This window comes from Gigantopelta aegis, chromosome 4 (assembly GCF_016097555.1).
Source record: "Gigantopelta aegis isolate Gae_Host chromosome 4, Gae_host_genome, whole genome shotgun sequence".
Classification (NCBI taxonomy): Eukaryota; Metazoa; Mollusca; class Gastropoda; order Neomphalida; family Peltospiridae; genus Gigantopelta; species Gigantopelta aegis.
The window spans coordinates 51,606,103-51,627,062 of record NC_054702.1 but is presented as its reverse complement, the minus strand read 5'-3'; the positions used below and the strand labels follow the sequence as shown (position 1 = coordinate 51,627,062).

The following is a 20,960-nucleotide window of genomic DNA, read 5'->3' as shown; positions in this document are numbered from 1 at the left end:
ACTATTATGGGTTTTTCTTACATATGGATGCAGACATCCCCCAAAAAGACAATATTCTTTAGTGTCATAATATCGCATATACTACCCGTATATTGCGAACCAGTCGCTCCTATAGTGGTCGGTTACGCAGGCGTAATGGTACAAGCGTGTCGATACACAATATGTATGGAATCCACATAATTTGTATGCGAATTTAAAGAACACCAATACCTTTATCATCGGCTCTATATATTTGTAAAACAAATACAACTGAAAATAACATACAAACAATAACATTAATAATTTATGCATGTTATATTTTAGTGGCAAAAACGTGAATAAACAATTATAGTCTGAAAGCAGTAATTAATTAACATAATCCTAAATATCTTGAAAAGGCATCACACAGAACGGTGCGTCTTGCTACCAGACATGCCTTCCTCCCACAGGTGTTGGTACTGCAACACTTCATCCCATTTCCACAGTCGGAGTCTTGTTGGCAGAAAGGTGCCAGCCAGCCACAGAAGCTTCTCGGCCAGTAGAAGTCTGCTGGACAGGAGCCAGGCCGTTGCGACGTGGCAGTGTGCGGGGCCGTGCACACGTTACCGCATCCATTGCTGCAGCATTTCATGTTTCCAGTGCAGGCACCATCGTTAGAACACTGATTTACACAGATCCCAAACTGACCCTGGCTTACTGGAGGGCAGGTCCCTGGTTTCGTGACAGGCTTCGTGTATGGTGCCATGCACACGTTACCGCAGCCATTGCTGCAGCATTTCATGTTTCCAGTGCAGGCGCTATCAACGGAACACTGTTGTACACAGATCCCAAACTGACCTTGGTTGACTGGAGGACAGGTTCCTACCTTGGAGACAGGCTTTATGTCAGGCTTTGAGACTGGATTAGAGAATGGTGCTGTACACGTGTGACCACATCCATTGCTGCAGCATTTCAAGTTTCCAGTACAGGCACCGTCGTTGGAACATTGTTCTACGCATGCCCCAAACTGACCTTGACTGACCGGAGGACAGGTCCCTGGCTTGGAGACAGGCTTTATGTCAGGCTTTATGACTGGAGGTGACAATGGTGCCATACACGTGTGGCCACATCCATTGCTGCAACATTTCATGTTTCCAGTACAGGCACCGTCACCAGAACACTCATTTGTGCAGATGCCAAACTGACCTTGGTTAACTGGAGGACAGGTTCCTGGTTTCGAGACAGGCTTTATGTCAGCCTTTATGACTGGCGGCGAGAATGGTGCCATACACGTGTGACCACATCCATTGCTGCAACATTTCATGTTTCCAAGACAGGCACCGTCGTTGGAACATTGTTCTACGCAGATGCCTGCTTGTCCTTGACCGACTGGAGGACATTTACCTGACTTAATGATGACTGAGACTGACTGTACGTCTAAAATAAATACAAGTAAAAAACATTCAATATATGCTATCGACAAACACCAATGGCCGAATTTACAAAGTCTGTTTACATCTTCCACGCGTGTAACTACATATATTTATAATGCTTTAACACCTGCGTTTCAGAAAATCAGGCTCCAAACATTTGGCCCTAAGACTTTAAGATTACCCATATACCCCGAAAGAAATGTTTGCTTAGACACAATAGAATGCATCGTTTGATCTTCAGTCAAGGCATATGGTACTTCTTGTATACTACTCAAAAGAATTTAAGGGTCAGACGATATTTTCCACATTATTTTCTGAATGTCAATTATATTAGCTAAACCATAATGTCACGCATGGTATTGTTCCATTTTGACGAAAGTGAGTCTAAGCAACCCATAAATGAATTAAAATCCACTGTCATTGACACTGTCGACTAGTTCTAATGGCGAAAACATGCTTACATTTGCACGTAAATTAGGGAGAAAGCGAAAGGTCTGCTAAGTGCCAATAACTTGCTTTTTCACAAAGCGCTTCATTTGCACGCTTTGCATGTGTATTCTATGTTCCCAATGCTGAATTTCCGTATAATTGGAGCTTGCATTCGTGTACAGTGCACACTCCAAATTCGACAATGGTACGACATCAACTGACTATCGAAGATCGAGGAAGGGCTATTGCTTGGCTTCAGGATGGCAATACGCAAAGAAATGTTGCTCTGAGACTTGGTGTCAGTCAGAGTGTCGTTGGCCGACTGTGGCAACGGTACCAAGCAACGAATTCTGTTCGAAATCGTCCACGTTCGGGAAGACCCCGAAGCACTACAAATAGAGAGGACCGTTACATCACCAATATGGCTCTACGTCAACGCACAACCACTGCACGCCGATTACGTGACAATCTGCGTACTGCGACTGGAACTCGAGTGTCTGATCAAACCATACGCAATCGTCTGAGAGCCAATAATCTACGCTGCCGTCGCCAGGCTGTTCGACCACCACTCCTACCATGTCACAGAACGGCCAGACGTCACTGGTGCACACTTCATCTGCGGTGGCAACGTGTTCAGTGGGGTCGAGTGATGTTCACTGATGAGTCCAGGTTTAGTCTCCAGTTCAACGACGGTCGGGTTCGTGTCTACAGACGTCCTGGGGAGCGCTTCGCTGACGTTAACGTTAGACAACGTCACCGGTTCGGTGGTGGCAGCGTCATGGTGTGGGGCGGCATCTCTATCCACCACAGGACACCCCTCTATGTGGTGGATGGCAATCTGAATGGAATCCGCTATCTGAATGAGATTATCCGGCCGTTGGTTCTCCCAGGCCTTCAGCAAATTGGCGGCGGGGCAGTTCTGCAGGATGACAATGCCAGACCCCACCGCGCCAGGGTGGTAACGGACTTTCTCAGACAACAAGGTATCGCCAGGATGGATTGGCCAGCATATTCGCCTGACTTGGCCCCAATATAGCACGCCTGGGACGAATTAGGCAGGAGAGTTCGGGATAACCATGCCCCTCCGGCCAACCTTCATGATCTGGGTCAACTTCTTATGGCAGAGTGGCAGGCCATTCCCCAAGAGTTCTTCAGACGTCTGATCAACAGCATGAGGCAACGATGTGTCGAGTGTATTCGCGCCAGGGGTGGATTCACACACTATTAAACGAATGTTCTAATGTGTAAAAACCATGTTTGACAACCTTCAACTTTGACAGCATGTCATGTGACTTTCTTGTATACAGTGACGTTTATTTGTGGGGTTTTGTAAATATGGAACAATAAATTAAATTTTTGGTGTAGTTTACATCATCAATCTAATACACTCTGAAACTTATTTGGTTATAAATTTTTGACCCTTAAATTCTTTTGAGTAGTATACATGGCTATTGGCAGGACAGCGGAGATCCATGTGATTGGGTTTACAGAATCGTCATATACCGGATAGATGTGCAAACGATAAGAGTTTAAATAAAGTTAGAATTTAAACAAACTGGGAGATTTTGATTAGCAGGTGTCCTTTAGGGCCTAATCCACGGAAAAACTGTCCTGACTAAACTGACTCCTACAAATATCGGGTCTTAGTTGTGAAGTTAGAAACAATATGATCACCACATATGCTATTCTTTTTTTTACTACAAGCAATTGTTCTTGTTAAAATCGACTATTATAAAATAAAACCCCAGCAAATGACATCTATACTGACAGAAATAAATAAGGGAATACATGACATTTTATTTTCATTATTACTGGCGTCGTTATGTCTATGTATAATACAAAGATATAATGTAGGACTGAATTTTGAATGTCACTAATATGGGGTTGAATGTCACTAATATGGAGGTTGAATGTCACTAATATGGGGTTGAATGCCACTGATATGGGGTTGAATGCCACTTACATAGGGTTGAATGTCACTGATATAGGGTTGAACGACACTGATATGGGGTTGAATGACACTGATATGGGGTTCAATTTCAATGATATAGGGTTGAATAACACTGATATAGGGTTGAACGACACTGATATGGGGTTGAATGTCACTTACATAGGGTTGAATGACACTGATATAGGGTTGAACGACACTGATATGGGGTTGAATGTCACTTACATAGGGTTGAATGTCACTAATATAGGGTTGAATGACACTGATATGGGGTTGAATGTCACTAATATGGGGTTGAATGTCACTACTATGGTGTTGAATGTCACTAATACGGCGGTTGAATATCACTGATATGGTGTTGAATGTCACAAATTGGGGGTTGAATGTCACTAATGTGGTGTTGAATGTCACTAATATGGTGTTGAATGTCACTAATATGGGGTTGAATATCACTAATATGGGGATTGAATGTCACTGATATGGTGTTGAATGTCACAAATTGGGGGTTGAATGTCACTAATATGGGTGTTGAATGTCACTGGTATGGAGTTGAATGACACTGATATGGGGTTGAATGTCACTAATATGGAGTTGAATGTCACTGATATGGGTTGAATGTCACTAATATGGGGTTGAATGTCACTAATATGGGGTTGAATGTCAGTAACGTGGCAAGCTTCCTGACACTATGGACGAGAGTTTTGGTTGTAGTCAATATTTGCTGTTACTACGTGTTTGGTCCCTTATTTCTTTCACTCAGTTTTTAAATAATAGATCTAATTTCAAATAAAACCCCAGCAAGTGACATCTATAGTGACAGAAATAAATAAGGGAATACATGACATTTTATTTTCATTATTACTGGCGTCGTTATGTCTATGTAAAATACAAAGATATAATGTAGGACTGAATTTTGAATGTCACTAATATGGGGTTGAATGTCACTGATATGGGGTTGACTGTCACTAATATGGGATTGAATGACACTGATATGGGGGTTGAATGTCACTGATATAGGGTTGAATGTCACTAATATGGGGTTGAATAACACTGGTATGGAGTTCAATGACACTGATATGGGGTTGAATGTCACTAATATGAGGTTGAATGACACTGATATGGGGGTTGAATGTCACTTACATAGGGATGAATGTCACTGATATGGGGTTGAATGTCACTGATATAGGGTTGAACAACACTGATATAGGGTTGAATGTCACTGATATGGGGTTGAATGACACTGATATGGGGTTGAATGACACTGATATGGGATTGAATGACACTGATATGAGATTAAATGACACTGATATGGGGGCTGAATGTCACTTACATAGGGTTGAATGTCACTGATATGGGGTTGAATGTCACTAATATGAGGTTGAATGACACTGATATGGGGGCTGAATGTCACTTACATAGGGTTGAATGTCACTGATATGGGGCTGAATGTCACTTATATAGGGTTGAATGACACTGATATAGGGTTGAACGACACTGATATGGGATTGAATGTCATTGATATGGGGTTGAATGACACTGATATGGGGTTGAACGACACTGATATGGGGTTGAATGTCACTGATATAGGCCTGAACGACACTGATATGGGATTGAATGTCACTGATATGGGGTTGAATGACACTGATATGGGGTTGAACGACACTGATATGGGGTTGAATGTCACTGATATATGGTTGAATGTCACTGATATGGGGTTGAATGTCACTAATATGGGGTTGAATGTCACTAATATGGGGTTGAATGTCAGTAACGTGGCAAACTTTCGGACACTATGGACGAGAGTTTTGGTTGCAGTCAATATTTGCTGTTACTACGTGTTTGGTCCCTTATTTCTTTCACTCAATGTTTAAATAATAGATCTAATTTTAACATTAAAATGCTGTAAAATACATTTATACATAGCAATGGGTCGAATATATATACAGAACTTCACATACGTTGTTTTCGTTTCCTGTTTATTACACGAGTTTATTTTGCGCAAGAATATATACCACGATACCGCGTAGCGGTCGAATGGTATGTTCTTTCGCGAAATAAACGAGTACAATAAATAGGAAGCGAAAACAACGTATGTGAAGTTCTGTATTTATTACATACCTTCTTTTATGTTTTACAAAAACGGTTTCTAATTTAACGTCATAACAACACTTTGTTAAATCTATTATCAAAACTCATTTCATGGATTTACTTAACGCTAAAAGAATCATACTCTGCGGCCTTGTGTAATGTTTCAACCAAGACGTGACGTCATTTGTAAATCATATATGACGTCAGTAAATAAAAGGCGCTAACTGCAGTAAAAAGAAAAAGGGAATTCCCCATTTAAAAGTTCCGGTCCATATTGCACATATGTGCGATACAAAATAAATTTATTACACGGTTTTAAAATGTCTTTATCACTATAGTAAGATTGAATAGGTATGTAATAAAATCTAGACGCACAAAGAATGATCCCTCACCTGTTTTCAAACAACAGACACCGCTGTAGCAGCTGGTAGTGTCTGGACAGTCGCCATCGGTGCTACATGATATTGGTTGTTGTCGTCTGATGTCTAACACTGGTTCTCCAACAGGGCATGACGTGGACGACGTTAGGACGCTGTTACTGTCTGAATATATAGAAATGTAAATTGTGTAAATCAAGATCGGAACGCAGTCTGTTATATCTACTATCTATTACATTTTCATTTCATTATACGGGCGAGTATGATACCCACGCCAATAAAAGATACAGTTAGCGCACACGCGCGTGCATAAACACACACACACACACACACACACACACACACACACACACAGAGAGAGAGAGAGAGAGAGAGAGAGAGAGAGAGAGAGAGAGAGAGAGAGAGAGAGAGAGAGAGAGACAGAGAGAGAGAGAGAGAGACTCGTTCTCAACATTCGTACACTTTCTTTGTTCTATCTCCAGTGGCAGATCCAGAAAATCCATTGGGGGGGGGGGGGGGGAGTAGTGACATGAGGTGGAATGTCAAGGGAACGTTGGGGGAGGTTTCGAGGGGGATCGTAAAAAAATGAAAATTAATATATAATAAAATTATAACTCGCATAATTTGGGGGGTGGGCCCGCCCCCCCCCCCCCCCCCCCCCAATAGATCCGCCTCTGTATCTCTCTCGCGCTGAGAAAAGCGACGGAAGATAACAGCAAATGGAAGACAGATACATATCGTTATTAATTTGATTTTCGATTTGGGAACATCGAGGCATTGATATAATATGTACACGTGCGGTATGTGCAAAGGGAGACTACTCACCAATACACATCGGCAGGGGCGTACACGGAGTGGTAATACAAAACACTTGCTGCAGTCTACAAACTTGACCACTTGGACAGTTCTGGGGGAAAAAACACCAACAAATATAGATTATTTTACACTGTAAACAATAAAAGCATTTGGCATGTATAGTATCTAAAAATAGGAGAAGTCTCAAACGGGTGTACTTAGAAAGAAAGAAAGAAAGAAGTGTTTTATTTAACGGTTATATGGCGTCAGACATATGGTTAAGGACCACACAGATTGTTTTAGAGGAAACCCGCTGTCGCCACATAGGCTACTCTTTTACGACAGGCAGCAAGGGATCTTTTATTTGCGCTTCCCACAGGCAGGATAGCACAAACCATGGCCTTTGTTGAACCAGTTATGGATCACTGGTCGGTGCAAGTGGTTTACACCTACCCATTGAGCCTTGCGGAGCACTCACTCAGGGTTTGGAGTCGGTATCTGGATTACAAATTCCATGCCTCGACTGGGATCCGAACCCAGTACCTACCAGCCTGTAGACCGATGGCCTGCCACGACGCCACCGAGGCTGGTCGGATGTACTTAGACTAAGAACGTTTATGCAATGCACCCCTTGACAGAGTTTGTTTTGTTTAACGACACCACTGGAGCACATTGATTAATTAATCATCGGCTATTGGATGTCAAACATTTAGTAATTCTGACTCGTAGTCAACAGAGGAAACCCGCTACATTTTTTATAATGCAGCAAGGGACCTTTTATATGTACTTCCCACAGACAGGATAGCACAAACCACGGCATTTATATACCAGTCGTGGTGCACTGGCACCAATGGGCCCGCCGACGGGGATCGATCGCAAACCGACCGTGAATCAAGTGACCGCTTTACCACTGGGCTACGTCTCGCCCTTCCCTTGACAGTGTCTACCAAGGGCAAAAACGATCCGGAATTTCTTAAATATCCATACAAAACATAATTAACCGGTACAAATAACTACATACGTGGTCAGGTCAGGTCATAGGGTTTAACATGCACATTCAGAACAAGCTGTTGTAGCGCACGCCTGTCATGGGCGCCGGTGTCGGCCTTGGCCGGCTCTTCCGTCTAGGACAGAAAAAATCTTTCAAAGACCGCCCGCGCTGGCAAGTGCAAGAGAGCACCAGCAGTCCGAACGAGGTCGGTAGCGCCGTAGTGGGCGGGGGAACATACGTGGCACTGCCAACACTTTAATGTTTTGTATGGCAAAATCGACAGACAATACACAGCAAACCCGCGTAGAGTGGGAAGAGTTGTACATTCAGTTTAGAATGCAAGAGTGGTCTTTAATAAATATTTTACTGGCGTCGTGGTTAGGCCATCGGTCTACAGGCTGGTAGGTACTGGGTTAGGATCCCAGTCGAGGCATAGGATTTTTAATCCAGATACCGACTCCAAACCCTGAGTGAGTGCTCCGCAAGGCTCAATGGGTAAACCACTTGCACCGACCAGTGATCCATAACTGGTTCAACAAAGGCCATGGTTTGTGCTATCCTGCCTATGGGAAGCGCAAATAAAAGATTCCTTGCTGTCTGTCGTAAAAGAGTAGCCTATGTGGCGACAGCGGGTTTCCTCTAACAAAAAAAAACAGTGTCAGAATGACGTCCAATAGCCGATGATAAGATAAAAAAAAAAATCAATGTGCTTTAGTGGCGTCGTTAAATAAAACAAACTTTACTTTAATAAATATTTAGAACTTGATAATCAACTTAGCATGTCACTATGTGTGTGTGTTCGTAATCATAAATCGGTAGGGTTGGCACGTAGACTAATAATATATATAATTAAAAACATATGAATATACATGTATTAATATATTTATATTTCATGAGCATTTAAAGCAGGTTAGCAGTATATTCTTGTGTAGCTCAGTCTTTTTTTTTTTAAAGAGTTATTATTATCATTATTGTTGTTTTATTTTATTCAGTTTGCACAATTAAAACACAAAAGCCACATAATTAGTATACTTACTCGCTTTGAACATGGGTCGGTGTTGGTTTTCGTACCAGTGTTCGTTCTTCTAGCTGAAAAACAAATAGTTTCCTAATATAATAAAACATCAATGGGCCGAATTTATGTAATCTAGGCCCCTATGTTTGGCTAATTACACGGATTAAACTACATACATTTTCTACGCATGAACACCTGTGTTTAAGAGAAACGGGCTTCGTAAATTCGGGCCATGTTTTAGCAATGATCGATGGAGCGACATACAGTATATAATCTAACAAGATTGATGGTCAGATTCCGTGTATTCGAGTTCTGTATGGTATACATATACATGTATCAGTAATCAGTAATGCGACATCCTCAAGTCAATTTCTATGTAAACAGAACGAATAGATTCCATAATATTATACATGTGTACATGTATGCTAACTTGGGGGGGGATGTAGCCCAGTGGTACAGCGCTCGCTCGATGCGCGATCGGTGGGGCCCATTGGGCTATTTCTCGCTCCAGCCAATGCACCACGACTGGTATATCAACGGTCGTAGTATGTACTATCATGTCTGTGGGATGGTGCATATAAAAGATCCCTTGCTGCTAATCGAAAAGAGTAGCCCATGAAGTGGCGACAGCGGGTTTCCTCTCTTAATATCTGTGTGGTACTTAACCATATGTCTGACGTCATGTAACCGTAAATACAATGTGCTGAGTGCGTCGTTAAATAAAAATGTCCTTCCTTGTATGCTAACTTGAACTCAATGTCATGGGTCTCGTTCCACCCAGTGCAAAACTGGTATATCAAAGGCTGTGGTACGCACTATCTTGTCTGGAGGATGGTGGCTATAAAAGATGCCTTGCTACTAATGTAAACATGTAGCGTTTACTATCCAAGACTATATGTCAGAAGGGTCGGGACGTAGTCCAGTGATAAAACGTTTGCTTGATACGCGGTCGGTTTGGGATCGATCCCCGTCTGTGGGCCTATTGGGCTAATTCTCGTTCCAGCCAGTGCACCATGACTGGCATATCAAAGGCCGTGGTATGTGCTATCCTGTCTGTGGGGTGGTGCATATAAAAGATCCTTTGCTACTAATGGAAAAATGTTGCGGGTGACTATATGTCAAAATTACCAAATGTTTGATATCCAATAGCCGACGATTAACAAACCAATGTGCTCTAGTGGTGTCGTTAAACAAAACAAACTTTAACTCTCTGTTCAGATGTCTGTAGAAGTTAAGCATATTATCACTAAAAGTGATCGTTTAGCACGCGTCAGAATTATGGTGATACTGGGTTTTGTGGCTCTTTTTTTAACTTACAAGACAACTGCAACTCTGTCTAGAGCTTGTTAAACGGAACTCGCCCCCTCCATATTTTATCTATATTCTGTTCATCGATTAGCATCAAGACTTCTTTTATATGCATAGTATAGGCTACATCACAGCCTTTAGTAATACAGGCCGTGGAGCACAGGTTGGAACGGGAGGGAAAAAAACGAGCTAGAAAGTGAGTTTACCGTTAGCGGGTGTCCAGCAGCAGGTTGCAGACGTGTCCATCGTGTCCGTGTTGCATGTAGCCTGTGTCGGACAGTCCGAGTCCCTGTCGCACACCATCACATCTCTCTGACGGTTCAGTATGGGTTTACCGTGTCTGCAGTCGTTGATTGGTAGCCGGTAATCTGGGGGAACAAAACATTTAAATGCAATACAGATATATGTGTTGCCACATGAAAGTAAAAGTAAAAGTAATGAAAGTTAAAGGTTATAAACGCGTGAAACTACAATACAGTTGATATACTAAGCACCTGCGTTTAAGAGAAGGTTAAATAGTCAACATAGAAATGAGACGAAAGTTACCTAATGTGTTAACAAGGAGCCAAAATTACTATAACCAGTTGATAGTGAAACGTTCCTCATTTTAAGCTTATTCCAATTCATGTCGTTATATTATAATGGTTTGAGATTTTTTTTACTTTTTGTGGAGTTTTTTGTTGTTTTTTTGTTTGTTTGTTTGGGGGTGTTTGGTTTTTTTTTGTGGAGTTTTTTTTGTTGTTGTTGGGTTTTGTTTTGGTGGGTGTTTTTTTTTAGTTTTTGTGTTGTTGGGTTGTTGTTGTTGTTGTTGTTTTTTTTTTTTGGGGGGGGTTGTTTCATTCTTTGTTGGTGCTGATTTTTGGCTACCATATTTAGGAAACGAATTTAAACATATCAACATCAAATTTCATTATTTGTAATAGCTATGTATAACTCCATGTCATGATTTTCAATAGAATTAATATCTTTGTGAAGTTATCATGTAAACAAATCAACGATATTTGTGAATCATTGTGTAGTATTTGATTACATTTCATTGTAAACAGAGGCGCGTGCGCAGGGGGGGGGGGGTCGAACCCCTCCCCCCCCCCCGCTCAAGGCGAAATTATTTTTCATATCCCGATTTTTTACATTCCTGTGAAAGCAGCTCGGCTAGCCAGCAGAAAACACCTCAGAATAGCCCTAGAAGGGGTCAATTTTTCAAAATTTTCGGGGGGAGTACCCCCAGGATCCCCCGCCACGGGCTTCGCCAGACACCTCGACTCCCCCCCCCCCCATGCAAAATTTCCTGCGCACGCCCCTGAAACAATAATTATTATTGAGCTTAAAACAATTTTCAAAAAGCGGTTTCCCATTCTCATTTTAACACCTTCTCCTAATGCAAAATATAAATGGTGTGTTTTGACTAGATCAACATACACTGCATGCTGCATTTATATGACAAATAAATCTTCCGCCATGTGTTTATCGCAAGTTCATATGTATTTTATGTCACCTAGATTAACGATTGCGTCGAAAGGATTTATATCGAAGTACGCCAAGACACGAAAATAAAAATAATTATCAACTAAATTGTAAATGATTAAATAATCACAATATCCTCGAGATTTCAACTTTAAGTATACAAAAATGTAATATAATTAAAATAATTGACTTTGATTTTATAATTTACGATGATATACCCACCTACACAAGTCGGCGTCAGCGTGCACCGAGAACCAGTGCATGGATCCGCTAGCAGACGACATTCTTGTCCTTGGCGACACGTCACTCCCTAACGACACAAGTGCGAATAATAAAAGTTTATTACTATATTTTCTTTTGTGTCACATTTTCGGCATGTAGTGTTATGTGAATTCGTAGATCATTTCGGATGAACAAACGTTTATCTCCTGGGCTAAATTTTATCCCGGATATGACTTTAATTGTAAATCATAATCTGTTAATCAACATTCGACCCGTCTCTGACTTACACCTTACTCCCTGCCACCCGCCGTTCATAACCGGAAGAGATGGACGTGCCTTGAACTAGCTACAACCTGGATATGGACACACTGATGGAATTTACTGACTCATATAAAGTGACAGACCCTGTTTTTAAATACTACCGCTTATTTTTCATTATAAGCTACGTTTTTTTGATGATTGAAATCGGACATTAGGCCTACTTAAGTTATCCATTTCTGTACATCCGAATGAATTTGGTCATCTATGTGTTTGTAATACCTCGAAATGCATTTTTCATAATTCTAAAAACACACGTACCTATGAGAAGTAACGGTTATGGAGACAAGCTCTAGTCTTATTTTAGAAGGTATTTCCCCATTTAAACGTCACAAACTCGTTTCACTTTATTATAACTTTTGACCGGCCTCGGTGGCGTCGTGGTTAGGCCATTGGTCTACAGGCTGGTAGGTACTGATTTCGGATCCCAGATACCGACTCCAAACCCTGAGTGAGTGCTCCGCAAGGCTCAATAGGTAGGTGTAAACCACTTGTACCGACCAGTGATCCATAACTGGTTCAACAAAGGCCATGGTTTGTGCTATCCTGCCTGTGGGAAGCGAAAATAAAAGATCCCTTGCTGCCTGTCGTAAAAGGGTATGTGGCGACAGCGGGTTTCCTCTAAAAAAAAACTGTGTCAGAATGACCATATGTTTGACGTCCATTCTACCATGACTTATAGCCGATGATAAAATAAAAAATCAATATGCTCTAGTGGCGTCGTTAAATAATACAAACTTTAATTTTTTTATTATAACTTTATATAGATGTGTTACTGGTTTGTAGACTAACTAAAGTTAGTGTCCATTTGCATGAGCTGAAACTAGGTTCTGCGGCTTTAATAAAAAGAGACGATAGTGTGGCGGCCTTATTGATTCCCAAGGAGTTGTACACAGGCATGGCAATAATTCTGAATCAAAAATATTTGTTTATAGTAAATCTTAAGGCAGAGATGAATTTTACTTGTAGAATACAGGAAATTGCATTTCAGGACATCTATTTTTCACAATCTTATGGGTAAGTATACCCTCGAAACCCATAGAATCTTTGCTTTACGCACTCGATCTCAGTCAGCCACCCCCCTCACATGTCTACTTGCTTCCGCCGTGCCTGGTACGTTGTCGTACATTTAAACCCAATGACGTAACCACTGCGTCACCTAATTAGATAGTGTATATCCTGTACCTGTAATGAGGAACCTATCCCTTTACGTGTATTAGACGTATCTGTAGCATTATGGGATACATTATGGTACTTAATTGGAGGTACGGTAAGAATATACCTTGACATATTTATAGTGCCATAATTTCCACATAAACTGTATAGGATGAAGAAAGAAACACAAACAACAGAGAAATCTATCGAATACGTTATACAGTAGTTGCGCTTAACCCACCACCGCAAGCAATAAAAACCTCTAACATGTCATGGACAGAACTCTCTGGCAAAGTCAGAGGTTGTACCCATGACAGGCGTGCTTGAACAGTTCTCTGATGGAAGCATGCCAACAATTACCCACACCTACAAGAAATACAACGTATCATAAGGATCTGACATTAAAAGTCCAATCTTTGTAGGGTCGTAGGATTTCCATGTCTGTGCAGGGTCGTAGACGTTTTCCCTATCCTATCTTTGCAGGGTAGTAGGCTTTTGCTCCACCCTTAAATAAGGTCCAAAATATTTAATTTTCGTTCTACTTCATGTCCTATATATAAACCAAAACAAAATCTGCTTGTGTCCCCAATCCTCATTTTGGCTCTCCCACTTTACATATCGTCCCACGGGCCTGCTTTGCCCTAAAAAAAAACCCACTCAATTTCCTAGCTCCCTCCCTCAACTATAGTTTACATAATTTATTATTAAATTATACTTTTGTTATTGTCAGAGGAACAAAACATGCCTGAGACACCTATACTTAATTGAGTCCAGATTAAACCCGGGTCAAGAAACTACAAGTAATGTAAAGTCGTTTTACCTGACATAGTTCTTGACTGTAGACATCAGTGACTAAAATGGAGACCTACAAGGATGAATAATGGGTAAATACAAGTAAATACATACATGTCAGCTGTACGCCGCCCACGGGCTACATAGGCACACGACTTTAATTAATCATTATTTTAAACTGAGCAGGAATGCTTTCTATGAGAAGAATGTTGTTTAATTTATAAATAAATGAAAATAATGTATAATTTATTTCACGAACACACACACACACACACGCACACACATAGAGAGAGAGAGAGAGAGAGAGAGAGAGAGAGAGAGAGAGAGAGAGAGAGAGAGAGAGAGAGAGAGAGAGAGAGAGAGAGAGAGAGACAGACAGACAGACAGACAGACAGACAGACAGACAGACATACCTACGCACACAAACACACACTACTTGTAATAGTAATGCAACCACCGGTCGCAAAAACAACATAGTTACGAGCATTTAAAGTAATCAATATTTTTGTGTTTGGAGATCGCTGAATTTATATAGAGGTCATGATGCAACAAAAGTGTCAACTATTATTACTGTGCATTACCTTATATTGATTATATAACATCGAGCATACAGCTTTAAGTCATACCCGTGCAGATTTGTATCTAGGGCTGTATAGGCTACAATCCGAATTGCCAGTTACCTGTACACTGCCAATGCTACAAAACGAGCAGTCTTTGAAAAAAAATCAGTTGTTATGTTTTCAGGCACGACGGAGCATGGGGGAGGGCTAGGAAGGGGATTATTTTGAATAAGCAATTTCAGGAGACAGTATAACACAGGCACGGCGGAGCAGGGGGGCTAGGGGTCTAGCCCTCCCCTCCCCCCCCCCCCCAAAAAAAAAAATCTGAGTAAAAGATATATTAGTGGCAGTAAATCTTAAGACAAAGATGAATTGTAGAATGCAGGAAATTGCATTTCAGGGCATCTAGTTTTCAAAATTTTACGGGGGAGCACATCCCCCCGAATCACCTAGAAACTTTGCTTTGCGCTATCGATCTCAATCAGCCCCCCCTCCCCCCCCCCACACACACACACAAAATGTGTACATTGTGCTTACCTGTTTGAATGGCATTTACTCGTAATAAAAATTTGTTATTCCCCTAAAGTACTGTTTGAAACACATTAATTGACATTAGGGCTGCGTTGAGCCAGGTGAAACAGATAAAACTTTTACTAAACTGATTCACTGTACACCAAATCAATTCCTATTGTCGATAATGTTAACATTCATTGACTAATAAAACTGACATCAGAGCGAACTGACATACACAGGCAGTACACCAATTAACAGTGTGGCTCGCATTTTATTTATCTGCAAGAAAATGGGGACCGAGGTTCACATATCTTTTAAGAAATTTATTTATAACATTTTTTTTTATTAGCAACCCACATTTTTTTTTAATGAGAATCGCAGTTCCATTTTGGAAAATACTATGCACTGATTTTAAGACACGGGGCTTTCTTCTTCTTCTTTGGTACAATGCAACCTAAAACCCACTGACAACATCAGAAACCAATGCAAGCAAACAGTTTAAAAGTAACGGTTTTGAAATAAATTAATCATTCATTGATTTTACTTTTACATTCGCATATTTCCAAATAACGTAATTATCTTACATCCCCCCATCCCCCGCCCCACTCTCTCCATTTGTTTCTGTTTGTTTGTAATTGTAAAGATCTAATTATTACCATTGTCATCTTGGCCGCAGATGAAAAAGTTTGTATTGTAAACATTTAGGGAGGGGTTTTAATATAGGCGTACGCCTGTTGGCCGATCCCAAAGCCGCAACGTTAACGTCGCTCGCTGCTACTAATTAAACGTAGGACGCGTAGACTTGTAGCTAGCTATAGTCTGCCTTGTTTGAAACAATAAACAGCTGTATAACCAAATCGTTATTACAAAAGCTATATACAGGTTTTTGAATTAAATTATTTTTCTTTGTTTATAATCTTCCTGTCAGTCTAAATCAAATACAAATAAAATGTACATAAAGTATATATGAATTACCTAACTGTAAAAACTCCGGTATCCTTAGAACACTTTCTATTATTTTGTACTTTTAATTATGAATACTTTCAAATCATGTAGCTGGTATTCTGTATATTTTTGTAATTGTGTACAGTAATAAACACCCATCATCTTGTTATAATGATAATAGACTTTGTGTAAATCGACTCATATGCCGTAGACTACAGCTTAAGTGTAGTACATAAATTTCAGTTCAGAAGCACTGCTGAATCTCCAGTCGTGAAATGTCATTTCATAGATCGACTTCAGAATCCAGTAAAATAAGATACAAAATCGCATACTAATAACATTTAATTCATTTATTAATCAGTTGGATTGTTCTCTTTCTGATTATTTGTTAACTGCTAAATGAACAATGACTTACCAAAGCAAGCAACGATTTCCATGAGCGCATCATCATGCTGAATAATATTTTCTGATTCAAGAACACTGAACCGTAACGTGTTTATATACTGACCGTAACGTGACGTCCGTGTACACTAAAACACTGAGAAGGTATGCATGAGTGCGCCGACTGACCTTTCAAACACCAGTCAGAACCTCGCACCGCTAATCCATCTGACCTGCTTACGCGATTCAGGTATACGTCACGCCGATTTCACCCAATGAAAACACGTTTAGTTTTATATTTACCATAGCTGTAACCAGCCATTGGCTGAAACAAAATGCGCACGTTCACACATAATAACACAAAATACGTTTTGATAAATATGAGAAAACAACAAACAAACAAACAAAACCGTCAATACGCGTTTTGATAAATACAAACCCGTTAAAAAGATTTAATAACTATTAGGAAAAGAAGACCCCCCCCCCCCCCCCCAAAAAAAAAAAAAAAAAAAAAAAAAAAAAAAACAAAACCAAACAAATTCATGGTTACACACGCACGGATCAAGTAATATTTTAATTAAATACATTTCTTACACACCCGTTGGTGAGAACATCATTAGTTATTTTTGAGAACACATACTTGTTAACACATATACGTGCGATAACATTTTACAGACATACGATTGGCTGCACCTAGGTGATGACCAGGTCACCAATGCCATACCACCCAGTGACCCCCCCCCCCCCCCAAAACAAAAAAACACAAAAAAAACAACAACAACAAAAAAAAAAAAAAAAACAACAACAACAACAACAACCCCCAAAAACTCCCCACATAAATCCGTGATGTTCAAGTTAACCTGAAATTGACTTGTCTATGACACACAAGTTAACAATAAGTGCAAGGGCCGTAAATAGGTTTTCGTTGGGAAAAGCAATTAAATTTATTTAAAAACTGGGTTCTTTTTCAAGATATATAATCAACAGAATACAACATTCCGTATCTAACGGCCACTCATGTAGTATTCTCTATGTATATTTCAAAAGTTTTTATATACTAGTATATAAAAATACAAATCCAATTTTTAAAACGTGCATAGTTTGAAAGTATTGATATTTGTAATAATACTTTCTATGACGAATTCTAGGTTGGCAAGCACAAACTATTTTTTAGATCTACCTTGCTTTCCACAGTAGATTGTATTCTCACTAAATATAAAATTTTATAAAATTTTAACTATAAACTTCTTCTTTAATTATGTAATTTATTTATTTATCTTTTATTTATTATTTTAATTAAATTTTATTTATTATTATCATTAGTATTTTAATTTATGTTCCGTTTTTTTTAACAAGAGTCAATTCAGAAATTACTTTTTATTTTTTTTAAATTTTGAGAGCAAATTCATCCATATAAAATTAATATAAATTTATTTCTACCAGGATCTCAAAATGGGGAAATGGGGTTGTCATTGAACTGTTTTTTAGTCGTGTACTAAATGCATGATTGTATATGTTATTTATAACAATTTTTTTGTGTTAAGTTTTTGTGTCACAGTTTCTGTTTGTTTGTTTGTTTGTGCTTTTATAATTGTTTTAAAAGTATATTATTAGTATATTTCTTCAGATAGGATATATTGGATCGTTGCTTTTCAGAACATTATAGGAAATTTTATTTACGGTTATATGGCGTCGGACATATGGTTAAGGACCACCCATATATTGAGAGAGAAAACCCACTGTCGCCACTTCATGGGCTACTCTTTTCGACTAACAGCAAGGGTTCTTTTATATGCATCATCCCACAGGCAGGATAGCACATACCACGGCCTTTGATGTATCCAGCCGTGGTACACTGGCTGGAAACATTATAGGAAGTCTGAAAGATTAATTATACAATATCACACAAACAGAACAGTAATGATTATTGTTGTACATCTACGGTTGTTGATATTAGGCCTACACATCCGAAAGAGAAGTTGAACACTATTAAATGGATAAACGGACATTTGTAAGGAATTGTTACTACATAATTCAAAACGAATAGAAACGTACAGCGATAATGAGATTAAATCCATGTGCAACCCTACTGTGTTATAAATACTTCTGAGTACCTTGTTGGTGATAAATATTATATCATAATTATTGACATGTGTCTTTCATTTACACTGTGATATAATGTTACGTATCTAACCTTAGGGATTGTGATATTAAGCTATCAGTATGAAAAAAACCCCTGCTCGTAACATTTAAGATGTTGTGGGATTCAAGGGTTATACCCCAGTACACGAAGCAACTGCGTATACACAGTCGTTGGATAAGTATGAACCAAACTATGCATTGATCAATGCTCTGAACAGTATAAAGAAAAAAAAAGCAATAAAAACTCAACAACAACAACAATAACAATGACACCCAAACAAATATACAAAACGAAACAAAACAAAACTACACAAAACTAAAAACAAACAAAAACCTGCAAAAACCCCCAAACAAACAAACAAACAACAACACAAAGACAAAATCAAACCATAATTTTATTATTGTTGTATATTCAAGGCTTTGACATTGCCAGTGATCTGGGGTAATAAAGGTTTATATATATATATATATATATATATATATATATATATATATATATATATATATATATATATATATATATATATATATATATATATATATATATATATAAAAACAAACAAACACAAATAAAACAAACAAAACACACCAATACAGTATACGTACAAAATAAATAAATAAAACAATACCGATCGAGCCCTCTGTACAAACACAACAAATAAAATAGAACAAAATAAATAGACTTAGTTAGTATGCACGAAAAAATATAATTATAGTTTATATGATTATATCACCTCATTTTAAAATTTTAAATACCCTCCATAGAACCTTCGCTCGTCACAGTCTAGACCCCTCACCCTCCCCAACCAGTGACAATTTCCTGCACATGCGCCTAACAACTACTAGTATTGGTCCGTTCGAGTCAACGTCGTGAAATATATTTTAGCCAATCAAAATCTTCACAAACAGGATGATCGTTGCGTATACTCCAGTCACGATATGACCCGATATAACAGCTCTTTATGGTGAAATAGTAGGTAACCTGCCAGGTTGATTTTACGCGAATAGGAGTAATGTATTCAACGCAGCAGCCTACAATGTATATCTTAGTTTATTGCATGGTTATTTTGACTAATTCACTGCATTATTTATATCACACAAAAATGGGCCCAGGTAAATACTTTATTTACATAGGCCCATTTTTGTGTGATATAAATAATGCAGTGAATTAGTCAAAATAACTATGCAATGAACTGATATATATATATATATATCTTATGCGAATCTTAATTTTCAGGTCGAATCGCATTTCGAATCGAATATTCGAAAATGTTCGAATCGAATCGAATTTCGAATCTCGAATACCTTGGAAAATAATCAAGTGTATCAGATGCAGTTCACCCCTGCGTGTGCTGTAACCTCACCGTGGTGCAGGGGTGTAATATTCTCTTTGAGAATGGCCAATACAGCACAAAATTGAAGTTTTGAGTAAAATTCAGTATCCGTAAAATTCTGTGATATTTGTGTTTTTGCACAGTTCTTTACACTGTTTTTGTTTAAGTCTTGAATTTTAACATTGATGTTGATCATCACTTTATTTATTTGCATTACCATAGTTTGACACCCAATAGCCGATGTATTTTTCGTGCTGGGGTGTCGTTAAACATTCATTCATTCATTCATTCATTCAGATGCAGTTCACGAAGGAATATTCAGCTCAGTGAAGGAAATTAGAAAGACAATATAAATATCCACTGCATTGAGAGTACGTACGGTGATTAACATGATTACACAAGGTTGAAGTTTAAATAATAAAGCGCCCTAAATAGAAAACCAGTACTAATGTGTACAGTTGAACTAACACGAGACAATATTTTGGAAGTGATCATTTATTGGCTTTTATTATATATATTTAACGTTTACTTCGATCTTTTCTTTACCCATATCATACATGAATTGAAATAAAAACTTACCTGTAGGACTACGGTAAAAAACCCAAATAATAACACTTAGATACACACCCATCATTCAAATTCCTTCACAAGGACGGATCCAAGTGCTCTTTTTCAGGTAGTTGGTATTGTCCAATGGCACTTTTCCCCTTGGTCCCCTCCCTAAAATATTTTCTGGGCCCGCCCTTGATGCCTACGACAATTTAACTTTACCTTGACAAATGAAAGGACTTT

General features: G+C 39.0%; 1 protein-coding gene across 1 annotated transcript; it reads right to left on the bottom strand.

The window, feature by feature from the left end:
- Nucleotides 1–343: 343 nt before the first annotated feature.
- On the bottom strand, nt 344–14,437 carry LOC121370699 (uncharacterized protein K04H4.2-like). The gene is made up of 7 exons (XM_041496111.1): nt 14,322–14,437; nt 12,029–12,116; nt 10,549–10,710; nt 9,056–9,108; nt 7,059–7,140; nt 6,249–6,398; nt 344–1,395 (listed from the first exon to the last, which is right to left on the bottom strand). The coding sequence occupies exons 3-7, from the start codon at nt 10,643–10,645 to the stop codon at nt 350–352; spliced, it is 1,428 nt and encodes a 475-aa protein (XP_041352045.1). The 5' UTR covers nt 10,646–10,710; nt 12,029–12,116; nt 14,322–14,437; the 3' UTR covers nt 344–349.
- Between the last annotated feature and the right edge of the window lie 6,523 nt (nt 14,438–20,960).